At 42.9% G+C, this 17,135-nt stretch overlaps 1 protein-coding gene across 3 annotated transcripts in view; it reads right to left on the bottom strand.

Annotated features, from left to right (window-relative positions):
• The window catches only part of LOC126481346 (SPARC-related modular calcium-binding protein 2), an 831,237-nt gene that overhangs the window by 259,189 nt on the left and 554,913 nt on the right, over positions 1-17,135 (bottom strand). For all 3 annotated transcript variants that reach the window (XM_050105041.1, XM_050105040.1, XM_050105039.1), the window contains exon 3: positions 869-1,090. In XM_050105041.1, the coding sequence (XP_049960998.1) occupies positions 869-1,090 (222 nt within the window). The remainder of the gene's footprint in view (positions 1-868; positions 1,091-17,135) is intronic.

The raw sequence follows: 17,135 nt of genomic DNA on the forward strand, positions 1-17,135 counted from the left end.
TGGGCTGCCATTGGTTACACGTCTCGGTCACCTCTTGTTCGCATTGACGGCACTTTGAACAGTGGACGTTACATTTCAGATGCGTTACGACCCGTGGTTCTACCCTGCATTCGATCCCTGCGAAACCCTACACGAGCAGGATAATGCACGACCGCATGTTGCAGGTACTGTACGGGCCTTTCTGGAGACAGAAAATGTTCGACTGCTGCCCTGGCCAGCACATTCTCCAGATCTCTCACCAACTGAAAACGTCTGGTCAGTGGTGGCCGAGCAATTGGCTCGTCACAATACGCCAGTCATTACTCTTGATGAACTGTGGTGTCGTGTTGAAGCTGCATGGGCAGCTGTACCTGTACACGCCATCCAAGCTCTGTTTGACTCAATGCCCAGGCGTATCAAGGCCGTTATTACGGCCAGAGGTGGTTGTTCTGGGTACTGATTTCTCAGGATGTATGCACCCAAATTGCGTGAAAATGTAATTACATGTCAGTTCTAGTATAATATATTTGTGCAATGAATACCCGTTTATCATCTGCATTTCTTCTTGGTGTAGAAATTTTAATGGCCAGTAGAGTAATTGTATGCAGTGAGTGTGAATCGGCTACAAACGAAAAATGGTGGCACTGCTGGTATGGCAAACTGATATTTACGATTACCGAACAAATGCCGAAACATGACCGTTATTCAGAAGTAAAATAAAGGTATCGGTTTTAATCGGTCGGCTTTTTCTGTCCCCACATTGTATCTGCCGTCTCGTAATAACCGCTGTTCCCCTAGAACAAAAATTGTAACGCGTAGCGCCTGATGTTGAGGAAGTTAGCCGTGTTAGGTAGTGAGACAGGGGTGGTGGGAGAGGTGTGGGGCTCACCGTGGCCGCCGTCGCAGCGCGGCGGCCGCTCCTTGGGCTGCGTGGTGCCGGGCAGCAGGCGGCCGGCCGGCGTCACGCACCAGCAGTAGCCGGTAGCGTCGTGGCACTGCACGCGCGCGTACGTCCCGTCCGGCTCGCACCGGGGCACGAACGGCGCCGGCGTCTGCGGCGCGCGCGACAGCCCCAGCGCGAACTCGCGGTCGCTCCAGCACAGCCGCGCGTCTGCCGACACACACAGGCACATATCAGCACTCCAGACAACAAGTAATCAGTGAGGATTTGCAGAAAATAAATGCATGGAGTAATCTCTCAATATTAGTAGGTGTAACCTACTGCGTATAACAAGGCGAAAATCCCCATTAATGTATGAGTACAATATAAATGATCAGTCTTTGGAAGCGGTCACATCAGTCAAGTATCTGGGTGTCACTATTCGAAATGATCTCAAATGGAATGATCAGATTACACAAGTAACGGGTAAGGCGGACTCTAGATTGCGGTTTATTGGTAGAATCCTGAAGTGATGCAGTCCTTCAACAAAGGAAATAGCTTACAATACGTTAGTTCGTTCAGTCTTGAAGTACTGTTCGTCTGTATGGGACCCTTAAGGCTGCGTTCACACTGCCGGCCGGGCCGAGCCGAGCCTGGCCGGGCCGCCGCCCGCTTCGATATCAAACACATGGTTTTGAATTGCGGTGTTCACACTGGCGGCCGGGCCGCGCCGACACGGCGTGAGCCTCCCGGAGCCGAGCCGGCGACATCCCGAGTGTTTAATATTGCCGGCGCGAGCCGACCGCAGGCGCGAGCCTGTGGAGCAGCACTACAGCTTCTGCAGTACACGCATCACACGTCTCCCTTCTGCTTTCTTCACAAGTGTGACTGCACACGTCTTTTATTTTAGGATGTTACCTCACATTTCTCAATCAGTGAGGAAAAATTACGTTTATTATAATGATACATGCGAAATTACTTTTATTTCATTTATTTAATCTACCGTATTTACATGCATTTACAACAATAGCTTGCCAGCGATCGCGGCATTGCCGCCACTGAACAGTTCGCATTTACTTGTAAACGGAGACAGATATGAGTGCCACTGAGGGACGGAAATGTGTCCCTACCAGATGATAATGCATTGTAAAGTCATGCTGTGGCAGTTCCTTATCAGTGGAAATAGAACCACTGAGTCAAAGGGCATTATCTCAAAACTCTTCGCCTATCAATCTGTCTATCTTACAAGGTAATGAAAAGAATTCTGTGAGGTCATCAGTGGCTCCACATGATGAACCATCACCACTGCCAAGCGCTGCATCATGAAGAAAAAAGAAGAAAAAAGTTACAAAATTCTGAAGGAGTATTTCTGCGATTCTTCGTTGAAGGCACAGCAAGACATTACCCAAAATGACGAAGCTAATTACTTCCTAATGATTCTCAGGAGTCCCATAAACTCTCTTCCCCTCAGAGGTAAGGGTAAGCGTTTGTGAAATTTAAAATACAAAAGCATGACTACAATTAACTGGAGGTAGTGAATGCTGTACAAAGTTCTACTGCGTGCCAAAAAGTGTGTACTAACGAATCTTACCTTATCGTTATATACAATTTTTCTTCTGCTGTTATACTTCTGCGAAAATTTGTGTTCTGTTTAGAAATTTTGTCTTGAATGCTCTGCAGCACATACTGAAATGTATTATGATTCGTTCTGTAATTTGAATAAAATTTTTTAAGGATAGTTTTAAAGTTCTTCATATAAAGAAAAAAACTCTCCTAAATGTCTGTCGCTATTCATGGGATGAATCCATAACCTCCTAGTTCTTTTGTACTTCAAAACTCGACGAGTTACTGCAGAGTCAAAACAATACCAATAAAAGAGTGAAGACATTGTTCTACACGACAGCACAGACCAGCTAAAGGCGAGCAACTGTTGACTGCAGCTGCGTTTTCTACTGACTTGCTTGTCAGCTGTCGAAGGGTGGAAATCTTTTAAATTTATTTATTTGGCCTCCCGCCAGCCATTTAGCCAAAGAGTGGGGATTACCTTGACAGTGCAGCGCAGCCCGCCAAGGAAGAAAAAAAAAAAACAATGAAGAACAATGAAACGCACATCTGTGCCGATCTACAGTAGTTTCATTAACTCTCCATTATTTTTTCTGTCAAAGTAGACAACAAGGCTACAGAATTGCGCTTCAGTTATCTTTTAGTTCGAAATACGAAATGTACATCATACTAATTGTAGGATGATGATGACAAATAATTGTTTGTCTTTTGTGATGCAACGTGTGGCCAATTATAAAAGCATAGCAGATGATTCTCCAGTAGCCGAGGGAAAAATTCTTATACATTTGGATTTATCTAGAGAATGAGACCATTAAAATAATAAGAGGGACCGGCACTAGGTCTGCGCTGATCACTAGTAATTAGTTTTTTTCTGTCCTGCATTATACGACTACACTAAACCAAGCTGTAACCGCGCGAACTCCGTGGCTTGCGGACGCGGCACTGACGCCACTGAATAGCTCGCATTACTTGAGACCAGAGACAGATATCAGTATCATTATCATTTCAAAAACTTTTTGGTACTTTTAGCTACATTTCATTCCCAACAATGTATGGTCTAAAACCGATCTAACAGTAAGCTACCCGCTACATAACTTTTTCACTACAAGATTTGTAAATCAAGTGCACAACGTTGACAAATAGCATCATTTCACAATGACTGTTAAGAAATATGGAAAGATAAATGATTCAATACGAAGCTAAGATGTTGCACTACCACGTGTACAAAAATCAGATTCTTTAGCCGCATACTTTCTTCAAAATCGGTTGGGAAGCGTTACGAAACTAAGAAATCACGCGAAACGAAAAGTAGACTTTTTCTTTTTTCACGACGTAAGTAACGCTTTTAAGGAAAAAATAAGTTCATAAAACGATGTGGCGAAGTCTTATATACCGCTAAGAATTTTTAAAACATGGAAATCGGAGAAGTGGATTTTCCCCCATTTCGCCGGCGCGCAATGTGAATGCACTACTCGTCGGCCTGAGCTGGCTAGGCACGAGCCGAGCCAGTACGCGTCAGCCCGGCCCGGCCGGCAGTGTGAACGCCGCCTTACCAGTTGGGTCTGATTCAAGAGATTGACAAGGTCCCAAGAACAGCGGCAAGATTCGTGACTGGTACATTTATCCATTGCGAGAGCGTTACAAATCTCATTGAAAGTTTGAAGTGGGACACACTTGCATATAGACGACGCGCTAAACAGAAGGGGCTGCTCACTAAATTCCGAAATCCATCTTCACCGAGGATGTAGAGCATATATTATTACCACCAACTTTCAAATCGCCTAATGATCATCATTCAAAGATAAGGGAAATTAGAGCTCGTACTGAGGCGTTCAAAAAGTCGTTTTTCCCTCGCTCGATCCGCGAGTGGAACAGAGCGGGGGAAATATGACTTTGGCGCGAATTGTGCCCTCCGCCACACACTGCTTGGTGGATAGCGGAGATTTAGATGTGGAAATTAGTCCTTGTCAGGCCACGCCACTCTATTACGAGCAGCCGTGTTAGGCCGTTTGCAGATGATGCCGTCGTTTATCGTCTAGTGAAGTCATCAGACAATCAAAACAAACTGCAAAACGATTTAGAAAAGATTTATCGTCTAGTAAAGTCGTCAGAAGATCGAAACAAGTTGGAAAAAAATTTAGAAAAGATATCTGAATGGTGCGAAAATTGGCAATTGATCATAAATAATAAAAAGTTTGAGGTCATCCACATGAGTGCTAAAAGGAATCCATTAAACTTTGGTTACACGATAAATCAGTCAAATCTAAAGGCCGTAAATTTAACTAAATACCTAGGAAATACAGTTACGATCAACTTAAATTGGAAAGAACAGATAGCAAGTGTTTTGGGGTAGGAAAACCAAAGACTGCGTTTAATTGGCTGAGTGCTTAGAAAATTTAATAGAACTTTTATCCATTCTGGATTTGGAATACTGCGACTGTCTTGTTAAAGGTTTCAGGAATTACTGCAACCAATCGCCGTTTTCCCCTCAATCTTTATTTATTCATGACCGGTTTCGAATCGCCTGGTGATTTATCATTAGATGATACAACTTGGTTTGGAGTATTGTGGGGGTCGTGATCTGTGGCAAATATAGAGACGAAAAAGTGAGCACTGTATGTGGGAAGAATATTGAGATTGTAAGATTAATTTGATGGTATTACTCACTGTTTTTATTCTTGTGGCAAGCACTGCTCTGGAAAACATAATGTATGCTTTCCAGTATCGTTAAATAGTACGCAACCGGCACTTTTCCACCGATGGCGACAAAACAAAAATTGTGCAACGAAAATCTCTGCCTCCACAAAACTCTTTGGTGATAACAACAGCCACATTCTATGGTTTGTTTATATTTTGTAAAGTACGTGGGAGTCGCCATCGGTGGAAAAGTGCCATCCTTAAGTTCATCTACCTCGTAGTCACCGTTTTGATGTTAATTTTCTCACTGATCTTATTTGTGCTCCCTCTCATTAGTTTAGTTTTTCTTCGACTCAGACCCAATCCGTATTCTGTGTTGATTAGACTGTTCACACCGTTCAATACGTTCTGGGGCTCTTCATCACGTTTACTGAAGATAGCAACGCTATCAGCACCTCTTATCATTGATACTTTTTCAGCATGAGTTTTAATCCCACTCTTGAAACTTTCTGAACTGCCGTCATTGCTTCTTTGATGTACGGACTGAATAGTAATGGTGAAAGACTACATCTTGTCTTACACTTTTTGTAATCCGACTACTAATTTCGTAGTCTTCCATTCTTACTGTTTCCTTTAGGCTGTTTGCAATCTGTGTATTGCCGGTCTTTCTCTATGGCTTACACATATTTTCTTCAGAATTTCGAACGGCGGACGAGGCAAGGAGAGCATAAAAAAGGAGAGGGCATTCATGGCCAAAACGAGGCTACTAGTATCGGCCTTAATTTGAGGAAAGAATTTCTGAGAATGTACGTTTGGAGCACACCAATGTACGGAAGATGGACAACCAGGAAAAAAGAGAATCGAACCATCTGACACTTGGTGCTATAGAAAGATGTTGGAAATTAGATGGACTGTTAAGGATTGAGGTGGTTCTCGGCAGAATCGGCGAAGAAATGGACATATGTGGAACACTGGTAAAAAGAAGGGAATTGATCATAACGCATCTGTTAAGACATCAAGGAAGAATTTCCACGGCACTAGTGCGAGCTGCAGTGGGTGTAGGGGAGGACAGAGATCGGAATACATAAAAACACAAACAAATAATTGAGGGCTCAGTGTGCGAGAACTATTTCCGCAATCAGTCTGATCTGAATTACGTAAACAAGTAAACCACAAAAGAGACACTCTAGACTTAGAAACGGCATCAGGAAATTTCACTGACTTATTAAGTTATTTAGCTCTATAGCCCATCTACTAATCTTCAAAATGTCATGTTAACATCATGAAAGGGAAATTTTTCAGATATAAATATCTTGGAAATGCTAGATTTGAGAGTAGTCTAAGAAAAGAGACAAATATCACCAAGGCAAAATGTCCGAAACATCGCAAGGTGCAGGACAATGGTAGGTCAAACACAATGGGCATTAGAAATTAAATGTAAAACGAACAAGATCGACATACTTCTAACAGCACTAAACAACTATGAAGTCTGCTCAGTCGCTTGTTAGCTATTTGCAAGTCTTTTCCTTCTAATTCGTTGACTAGTTCCCTAGCAGTCTTATCCATATTGCTAAAGCGAGCTGAATCCGATGTTATTATCGAGTTAAAGATTTCCGAAAGCCATCTGTTTCCAATACACCACTCACAGCGACGCAAATGACAGGAATAACAAAACGCATCGAGGCCTCTTGGTGCACAGTGTTCTGCCAAGGGCATGCAAAAACAAGTTTTCTGTTGTTACGAAATCTTCATTGTAAGTAAAACACGAACTGTGTATTTTCCTGTTGCCGACGTTGTACCTGAAAAATATCTGTTGGACTTAGCGAGCATTATACATGAATTACAACATGCGCTTATACTTTTCACGTCTTTTTCCTGCTGGATCCTAAACTTGGGCGGACGCTGGTCCACAAAGATTACCTCGTGTTTAAAAATACATTCAACTAGCTTTTCATGAAGTTAAGTGTTTACATATGTTTGCCAAGAATGAGGAGAAACGATACGATGCCCAAGATGAAAAACGAGAAAGAATAATTCACAGTGTTGACTCGCTCTTGCTGCAGTTTGTGTGCCAAGATCTCAGTTAGCACCCTATTTCAGGTAATTAAAGAAAATCAGTCATACTTCAACGAGATTAAGTTTTATTTCGGATAGGATTAATGGTAAAAAAATGGTTCAAATGGCTCTGAGCACTATGGGACTTAACATCTATGGACATCAGTCCCCTAGAACTTAGAACTACTTAAACCTAACTAACCTAAGGACAGCACACAACACCCAGTCATCACGAGGCAGAAAAAATCCCTGACCCCGCTGGGAATCTAACCCGGGAACCCGGGCGTGGGAACCGAGAACGCTACCGTACGAATTAATGGTCAAACGATTTGTATAGATACACATCTAACACGTTTCTCCGGGTGTCTGTGGGACATTTAGCGTCCACATATCCTGCTACACATATGAAACCAAAATTTGCTTCCTCCGTCAGTGTTCTATTCACGAGATCGATGGATGTGGTTAAATGGTGTAATTCCCTCTACTTTTCTCCGTCAGTCGTGAGTGGAAAAGAATCAAACGAAAACAATATGAATATTACGGACGATCTGTCTGCCTCAGATTGCAAAATTCATTGCAGCAGTTTCCATACCAGAAATACTACCATGTGTCAACCTGATAGTTCCATTTGGTACTTAGGTACTTCCCATTTGATTAGTCACTTACATTTGACTTTTTCCATCTGCTGGAGTCAAACGCTTATTTTTCTAAGGCTGGAACAATTACGAGATGCCAGCGAAAGACATGCGTTGTTCCATTTTGACTTAGGCACAAGAATATGTTGCCCTTTGGGGAAAGCAGTATCATTAAAAGTACGTTTTTTTGGTAATTCTGATACCCTTATTCGAAACAATAACTATTATTTTTTTAGTTAGGTGCAACAATAATTCATTTCGTTATTGTTTTATCTTAACTGCTTTTCTGCCAGTGCAACACTTACATGTGTGGCAGCAGATTTAACATCAGATGCAGTAATAAATTTTCCAATACCTTCAGGAACTCTTCAAGCTGCTTTATTCAAGGTACTTTATTAATATATTCCTAAATTATATCATTTTTCACAACAGAGCATCAATTAAAAAAATTCAACTTTTTTGATGACTTATCGCCCTGAAGAGATTTGAAGCATTGGTCTTTATCTCTTGTTACTTCTCCATGAATGTGTGTGTGTGTGGGGGGGGGGGGGGGGGGGGGGGTGGTTAGGGGGGATAGGGGTAAACTTACCAAAACTATTATTTGGTCGATTTCATGAAATATTTAGTCACATACCACAATAAAGAAAATCATTATCGAAAGTAAAATGTAACTGTAAATCTGCGGTTAGAATATTAAACTTCTTGACAAGGCCCTGGCTTACACTGAAGCAGAGCCACAGTCTGGTTCACTGTTTGTAGCCCAAGTTTTTACTAATTACATGGTGAAGATTGGTACTTGTCGGAATGCTTTGTGATAGTATAACGTAGGTGCTAGTGCTACTCGCAAGAATTACTGAACTGCGAAGATGCATTTCAAGCTCTCACATGATCTGGAAAACTCTGTAAAAAAGACTTAGTAACTTAGGAGGTAATGCAACGGACTGCCAGTAAAATATAGTCCAGCGGCAGAGGCCAAGGCGACAGGACGCGCCTGGAGCGGTGGCAGCAGTAGTAGGTGTCTGCTACACAGTAATTTAGTTTAGTTCGTTTTTTTCTTTACATACTTCCGCGAAGAAGTGAACTATACTTAGGTGTTTTACTGTGTGGACTAGTGTTTAGAAAATTATTCTAAGTTTTCGTTTTCGTGTAAATCTTAGTGCATATCCCTGTGTGAGGCTGCTTTCTCACGTAATTTCTCGCTGTCAGAAGCACCACGTCACGTTCCTACGTTTAAATGTTGTCTTACTACACAGAATATACACTGAAGCGCCAAAGAAACTGGTAAAGGCATGCGTATTCAAATACAGAGATATGTAAATAAGCAGAATACGGCGTTGCGGTCGCCAACGCCTATATAAGACACAACTGTCTGGCGCAGTAGTTAGTTCGGTTACTGCTCCGACAATGGCAGGTTATCAAGATTTAAGTGAGTTTGATCGTGGTGGCACGAGCGATGGGACACAGCATCTCCGAGGTACCGATGAAGTGGGGATTATCCTGTACGACCATTTCACGAGTGTATCGTGAATGTCAGGAATCTGGTAAAACATCAAATTTCCGACATCGCTGCAGCCGGAAAAAGATCCTGCAAGAACGGGACTAACGAGGGCTGAAGAGAATCGTTCAACGTGATAGAAGTGCAACCTTTCGGCAAATTGCTCCAGATTTCAATGCTGGGCCATCAACAAGTGTCAGCTTGCGTACCATTCAAGGAAATATCATCGATATGAGCTTTTGGAGCCGAAGGTCCACTCGTTTACCCTTGATGACTGCACGACACAAAAATTTAAGCCTCCCCTGGACCCGTCAACACCGACATTAGACTGTTGATGACTGGAAACATGTAGCATGGTCGGAAGAGTCTCGTTTAAAATTGTAATGGGTGGATGAACGTGTATTGGTATGGAGACAACCTTATGAATCCATGGACCCTGTATGTCGTGAGGGGACTGTTCAAGCTGGTGGAGGCTTTGTAATGGTGTGGGGCGTGTGCAGTTCGAGTGATATGAGACCCTTGATACGTCTAGATACAACTCTGACAGGTGACACGTACGTAAGCATGTCTGATCATCTGTATCCATTCATGTCCATTTTGCATTCCGACGGACTTGGGCAATTCCAGCAGGACTATGTGACATCCCACATGTCCAGAATTGCTACAGAGTGACTCCAGGAATAATATTCTGAGTTTAAACACTTCTGCTGCTCACCAAACTCCCCAGACAACATTAGCACTACTTCAGACATTAGTCGAGTCCTTGCCACGTCGTGTTGCGGCACTTCTACGTGCTCGCGGGGGCCCTGCACGGTATTAGGCACGTGTACCAGTTTCTTTGGCTCTTCATTGTAGTTTAGTTGCACTGGAGTTATCATATTTATTTTCTGTGGTAGGTTTTGGGTAAGCGGAGTTTCTAGTAAACAGTAACTGTTGATATATCCATTTTCAATAGAGAAATTTATATCTGTTTTAAGATTTTGCGGATCTCGCGGTCTCTGCCTACAGTGAGAACGCTGCAGAGCATATTTTGGTGTTTGTGTATTCTCCTCCTTATATACTGCTTACGTTCGGATAATTTTCTCTTTTGCGGGGTCTGCTAGTATTTCCAAGTTCATCTTGACTACTTTGTTTGTATTTTTTGAGAGCTTATATCAAGTGTTTGGACTTTTTTATATGAATAGGAACTGTGTTTGTTGTGAACGGACATAAGAATTGGTTGCTGTCTGTAAACAGATAGAAGCTGCGTTGGTCGTCGTCGACAGGATTCTGGAAAAGCTCAGAAGCTATGGCAACATCGGGATGCCGTTGACGAGATCTGCGAAACCTTTAGTGCCTTTGGAATCTCCCGGTGACCTAGTTGTTGCTGCGTTTTCCGATATTCAACATCTGACCGTCTGTCTTCATTCGAGAGTGAGTGCAGACAGTGGTGGTTTCTCGTGTTACTGGGCGGAAGGCAAAAAGAGGGAACGGACTGCACGGCTGGCTCCTTACGCAGGTACGAGGTGCTACCCAGGGTTGGTAAAACTTGTGAGCCAGTACGGGATGCCTCTGCTGTTGGGTCTGCGGCCGGTTTTCCTGCCCACTCCGAAGAAGTGCGGGGGGTTGGTGTGCTAGTCATTGGGAGCTCCATCGTTAGGCGGGTGATGTAGCCGGCCAAGGAAATAGCATGCAGGGCGGGAAAAGATGCCAGTGTGCACTTGGTATTGTTGCCGGACGTGCAGGAGACCCTGCCGGCGGCTATCGAGCGCACTGGGTGCAACCGACTGCAAATAGTGGCACACATCAGCCCGAATATGCCTGCTGCTTGGTTCTGAGGCCATCCTCGGCTCCATTCGGTGGATGGCTGACTTGGTGAAGGGAACTAGCATCGCACGCGGGGTCTGATCTAATCTGTCTATTTGTAGCATTATACCCAGGGTCGGTCGCGGTCCTCTGGAAGATCTACACCAGACGCTCAGACGACTCTGCAGTGGTATCAGATGCGAATTTCTCGACCTCCGCTGTTGGAAGAAGAACTGTAAGGTTCCTCTAAATATGTCAGGCGTGCACTAACGTCAGGAAGCGGTCACGAGAGTAGTGGAGTACGTATTTTGTGCATATATTTTTTTTTATTGAGAACCCCCCATCCTCCTAGGGGTCAGAGACGAATCGTCTGCCGAAATCGAGGTTACGTCAACTACAAAGTTTCCAGAGAATGCTTGTCCTCGCAGATCGGATATAAAAAACGTTAATATTAATTAGTAAACTGCAGGTACATCCAAGAAAAGATTCCAGAATTAGTAGCGCTTGTTGAAGGTTATAATGTCTAGATAGCATTAGGAACAGAAAGCTGGTTGAAACCGGAGGTGAATAGCAATGAAATCCTAAGTTCAGACTACAATATTTATCGTAAGGATAGGTTAGTCGTCAATGGTGGCGGCGTATTTATTGCAGTAAAGAACTAAATAATGTTAGCGAGGTTATCACGGATCCCGAACGTGAATTGACCTGGGTGAACTTAAGCATCGAAAGTCGATCACAAATGCCAGTCAGATCCTCTTATAGGCCGCCTGGGTCAGGAGCTGTAGTGTTAAAAGCTTCATAGAGAAATTACAGAATATTGTTAATAATGTGGTAATTGGGGGGGGGGGGGGAGGAAGAGAGGAGAGTGACTTCAACTTGCCCGGTAAAGATTTGGAGAGTCATGCTATCAAAACTGGTGCCAGAGTGTTCGTGTAACATTATTCTGAATGTTTACTCCGAAAATTACTTTGAGCGGAACCAACTCGTGAAGAAAATGTCTTACACGTCCTAGCAACAAACAGACCTGAATTTATCGAATCAGTTAAAGTAGAGGAAGATATCAGTGATCGTAAGGCTGTGATAGCAACTATGGCTACAGATTTTACGAGCAATATTAAGAAAGATAGAAAGACATTTTTGCTTAGCAAGAGTGACAGGATACCAATTATTGTACAGTGTCTGCGTAGTCAGCATGAAATGAGGAAGAAGATGTAGAGCACAAATGGAAAAAAAATCAAAAGATTCGTTCAGTATGCTTTAGATAAGTATGTTCCAAGCAGGGTCATAAGGGAAGGGAAAGAATCAACGTGGTTTCATAGCCGTGTTAGAAAACTGCTCCGTAAGCAATCTTAAGGAAATGTAACTCATCCACGAAGGAAGTGGTTTACAAGACTATTGTTCGACCGATACTTGAGTACTGTTCATCGATATGGGGTTCTTACCAAGTACGGCTGATACAAGAGATAGAGAAGGTCCAACGAAGAGCGGCGCGGTTCGTCAGAGGATCTATTGGCCGATGCGAGAGCGTTACCGGAATGCTCAACAAACCTGATCGACAGACACTGCAAGAGAGGCGTTGTGCATCACGGAGAGGTTTACGATTGAAATTTCGAGAGAGTTCTTTCCGGAAATAGACGGATAACATATTAATTCCTTCCACATACATCTCACGTAATTACCAAGACGATAAAATTAAAGCCAATACAGAGGATTACCGATAATCTTTCTTCCCAAGCGCTACTCGCGAGTGGAACAGGAGAGTGGGGATCAGTTAGTGGTACCAGAAGTGCCCTCTGCCACATACCATTAGAAGCTTGACGGGTCTGACGTAGATGTAGGTATTTATGACCGGGTATTGAATTTAAGTGAAACAGTGCGCATAAGAGATGTTCACTGAAAGTGAAACTCCTCTGACGTGATATCCAGACCAACACATAATGTGACCACATAATCACAGTGGACTGATTAATTTCACTTTTACTCACAATAATAACTTTTTTAAAATAGCTAATGGAGACCAAACCATGAGATTCTATATGAAGCAGAAAATACACAACAATTAACGGTTAGAATGAGAAAATAATAAAAACCCCTGACGATGGCGAAATTATCATCGTAACTAGCCCAGGAACAGTAAATGAAGAGTTTGCGTCAAAAAAGACCGAAAGTCTCATACAGTTTTCCTGTTGACATGAACTAACCGGAAGGACAGCTGAGAAGCACAATGATTTACAGAAATCACGGAAGACTTAAATCAAGGTTACCGCACAGCAAGGAAATAGTTCCTAAAAAAATATTTTAATTTCTAATATAAATTAAAGTATTAGTAAGTCTTTTCTGAAAGTATTGGTTTTGTCTGGATTAGTCCACGTTTCATTCTGGACATGTGGGGTGTCGCATTGTCCTGCTGGAACTGCCCAAGTCCGTCGGAATGATTACAGGTGATCAGACAGGATGCTTATGACGTGCCACCTGTCAGTCGTATCTAGACGTATCAGGGGTCCCATATCAATCCATCTGCACACGCCCCACACCATTACAGAGCCTCCGCCAGATGGAACAATCCTCTTCTGGGATGCAAGGCCCATGGATTCACGAGGTTGTCTACATACCCGTACACGTCCATCGGCTCGATACAATTTGAAACGAGACCTGTCCGACCAGGCAACATGTTTCCAGTCATCAACAGTCCAATTTCGGTGTTGACCGGCCCAGGCGAGGCGTAAAGCTTTGTATCGTGCAGTCATCAAGGGTACACGAGTGGGCCTTCGGCTCCGAAAGCACAATTCGATGATGTTTTGTTGAATGGTTCGCACGCTGACACTTGTTGTTGGACCAGCACTGAATCTCCAGCCATTTACGCCAAGGTTGCACTTCTGTCATCTTGAACGATTCTCTTCAGTTGTCGTTAGTCCCTTTCTTGCAGGATCTTTTTGCGGCCGCAGCGTTGTAGGAGATTTGATGTTTTACCGGATTCCTGATATTCATGATACATTCGTGAAATGGTAGTACAGGAAAATTCCCATTTCAATGCTACCTCAGAGATACTGGGTCCCACCTCTCGTGCGCCGACTACAACACCACGTTCAAACTCACTTATATCTGGATAACCTGGCAGTGTAGCAGTAGTAACCGATCTAGCAACTGCGCCAGACACTTGTTGTCTTATATAGGCGTTGCCGACCGCAGCTCTGTAGTCTGTCTGTTTACATATCTCTATATTTGAATACGCATGCCTATACCAGTTTCTTTGCCCTTTAGTGTAGACGACAACGCGCGACCGCATCGTACAGCGCAGGCGGAGGAGCTCTCTTGGAAGGAGACGATATATCGGCGAATAAATTGGACTAGCCGTTCCCTCGTCTTAAATCTCATCGAACACATGTGGAATCCGTTGGGAAGACGTAATGCAGCTCGGCCACATCTACCAATGACGTCCAGCAGTTGTCAGCCGTACTGGTGGAGGTGTGGAACGCTATACCAGAGGAACACCTTACCAACCACGTTGCAGATCCCTCATTGCCGTTACAAACACTAATAAGAACCATGTACTGCCTTTTTTTAATATTCAGGTGATCATCATAAACCGCGGCGAGCTCAGTGCAACTACTATATTTGAATGGAAGTTTCATTTCTGTTCACCTCATTGCGTATTTCTTTCAGTTACCTGCTGTACTATAGTGCAGCAATCCTTGTTACGTATGGTCCAAGTTTCATCGAGCTTTGTTATTTGGCAGTGACACATCATACTTAAAGTACTTTCGCCCTTGAGTATTGCACACCAGTGTCTTTTGCGAACAATGTATGAAAACAAGTAATCGCTTATCGTGGCATAATATATGCTTTGTTAAATTATTATCGCCAGTCCTCCGCTTGTTTCGTTGTTCAACAGCATGGTTCAAAGCTAGTTCATAAAGCAGAAGCGTGAAAGCCTGTGGCACAGCGACGTGTTCGCAGGTGTCGTGGCGTAGCCTCCAAAACGTAACATTAATGGACGTAAATACTACTGATTATGCGATGGCAAATCACGGCGTAAAAACGACGCGTCGTCTCGTTAAGGTTTGGAAACGCAATAATGCGTCCAGTTTAAACACAAGCGATGTTTCACTGACAGCCACGCAACGTGTAATTTCCGGCGTGTTGTTGCTCGCTGCTTGATCGTGAGAGTTACAGAGCCTCGTCATTATCTCATTGCGAATGGAGATGAGAGCAGCAAAAATAAAAGATGCAAATAACAAACCACGCGTCAAGCTGCTGCCAGCGGTATGCTGGGTGCAAAATTTCGATTCTGCCAAGGAGTACTTTTCTTACAGCAGAACGATATGACTGTTTCGAAGAGAAGACGTCAAATAAATCAATGGTATTGCTAATGTCACGGATTCATGAATTATCCCGCTATTTTCTATATGCCTAAAGCACTTCCGTGACCAGTTTTTCCTCCGATCATCCATGGTCTACTTCTTTCGAGAAAGCTGTTTACAAGTGGTGAGAATAATCAACACCTGTACGCATTAATACATGCACACAAGAAGAAATAATTTTTATACGCATTTAGCAAGCTATACGTGGTGCGACAATAAAGTAATGAGACTGATGTGAAAAAAATGTTGCTTACTGTTTTAGTAAAGATTAGTGTTGTCTCCTTCAAAGTCGTTCCCTTCTGATTGCACACACTTTTCCAGCGCTTTTGCCATTGATGGTAACATTTCTGGAACTCATCTTCTGTAATATCCTCCAAGACCCTCGTCACAGATTTTTGGACATCTTATGTTGTTTGAAAATGGAGTCCCTTGACCGTCGTTTCGACTCTTGGAAATAGAAAAAAGTCGCACGGAGCGATAACCAACTTTCATCACCAGTGATAACACGGCTCAACAATACTGGATTGATTTCCGTTTGCTCTAACAGATCGGCTGCCACATTTTTCCGTGTTTCTCGCTGTTGTGATGTGAGACTTTTGGGAACCATTTTTGCACAAATCTTTCTCATACCAATATCTTCTGTTATTATTAGACGAACTGTTTCTCGATTGGTGTTCAGTTCTTCTGCAATCATTTTCACGGATAATCTTCGATCAGATCGTACGAGTTCACGCACCCTGGCCAAGTTGACATCCGTCCGTGAGGTTGAAGGTCGTACACTGCGGTCTTCATCTTCAACGTTCGTTCTGCCTTCACTAAACATTTTATGCCAACGAAACACTTGAGCTCTTGACATAACTTCCTCTCCAAAAGCCTTCTGAAGCTTACTGTAAGTTGGTGTCACGTTTTCACCCAATTTAACGCAAAAAGAAATGGTATACCATTGCGCAATATTATGCACTTCCATTTCCGTGACGAGAGACACAAACACGTGTTAACTTATTACAGCACAACTCACAACTGAACAGTTGCATCGATGTGCCACTTGGACTAGAAGCAGCTTATAGCCCAAGGTCAAAGATCTTGTGCCTATGCAAGCCTGCAGGGTTGCCGCATCTTGCAAAGAAAATCAGTCTCATAACTTTATTGTCGCACCTCGTATTTATTATTTTTACTCTCACATTTTAAATAATATTTAAAATTTTATTTTTAGATTTCAGTTCTGTAACTGGTGCGCTACACCTTTAATAATAATGCGAAAAACTGAAAAAATCCGTTTCATAATTGTATAGTTCATGCCTATACTTCCAAAAGTTATGTAAGTCCGTGGATGCAACCACTCTCTTTGGAATTCTAAAAGAACTAAGTCTTAAGGGAAAAGTCAGTAGAATGGTGTACACCATCCTGTATAACATCAAACCCATAGTAAAGTTTAGAGCACAAGTTTTAGAGATTTTCTCGATCAACACAGAAGTGACACAAAAATACGGTATTTCGTGTATATTATTTAACTGTGTCCTGTAAAAAATTGTTAAAGAATGGTTCTCTACTAGCAAACACCGGATTAAGCATGAGGATCAAAGCAGACAACCCGTGCTTGGCGTTTCCCTATGACCTGACCTCACTGGTGAACAACGTGCAGGATGCTTCAATGCAACTCGAAACGCTGCATTTAACAGCATTGGAGACAGGTTTATCGAGCTACGACGGATAGACCAAATTCATTAAAAATATTAGACACTCCT

This window comes from Schistocerca serialis, chromosome 5 (genome assembly GCF_023864345.2).
Source record: "Schistocerca serialis cubense isolate TAMUIC-IGC-003099 chromosome 5, iqSchSeri2.2, whole genome shotgun sequence".
In the NCBI taxonomy this organism is placed as follows: domain Eukaryota; kingdom Metazoa; phylum Arthropoda; class Insecta; order Orthoptera; family Acrididae; genus Schistocerca; species Schistocerca serialis.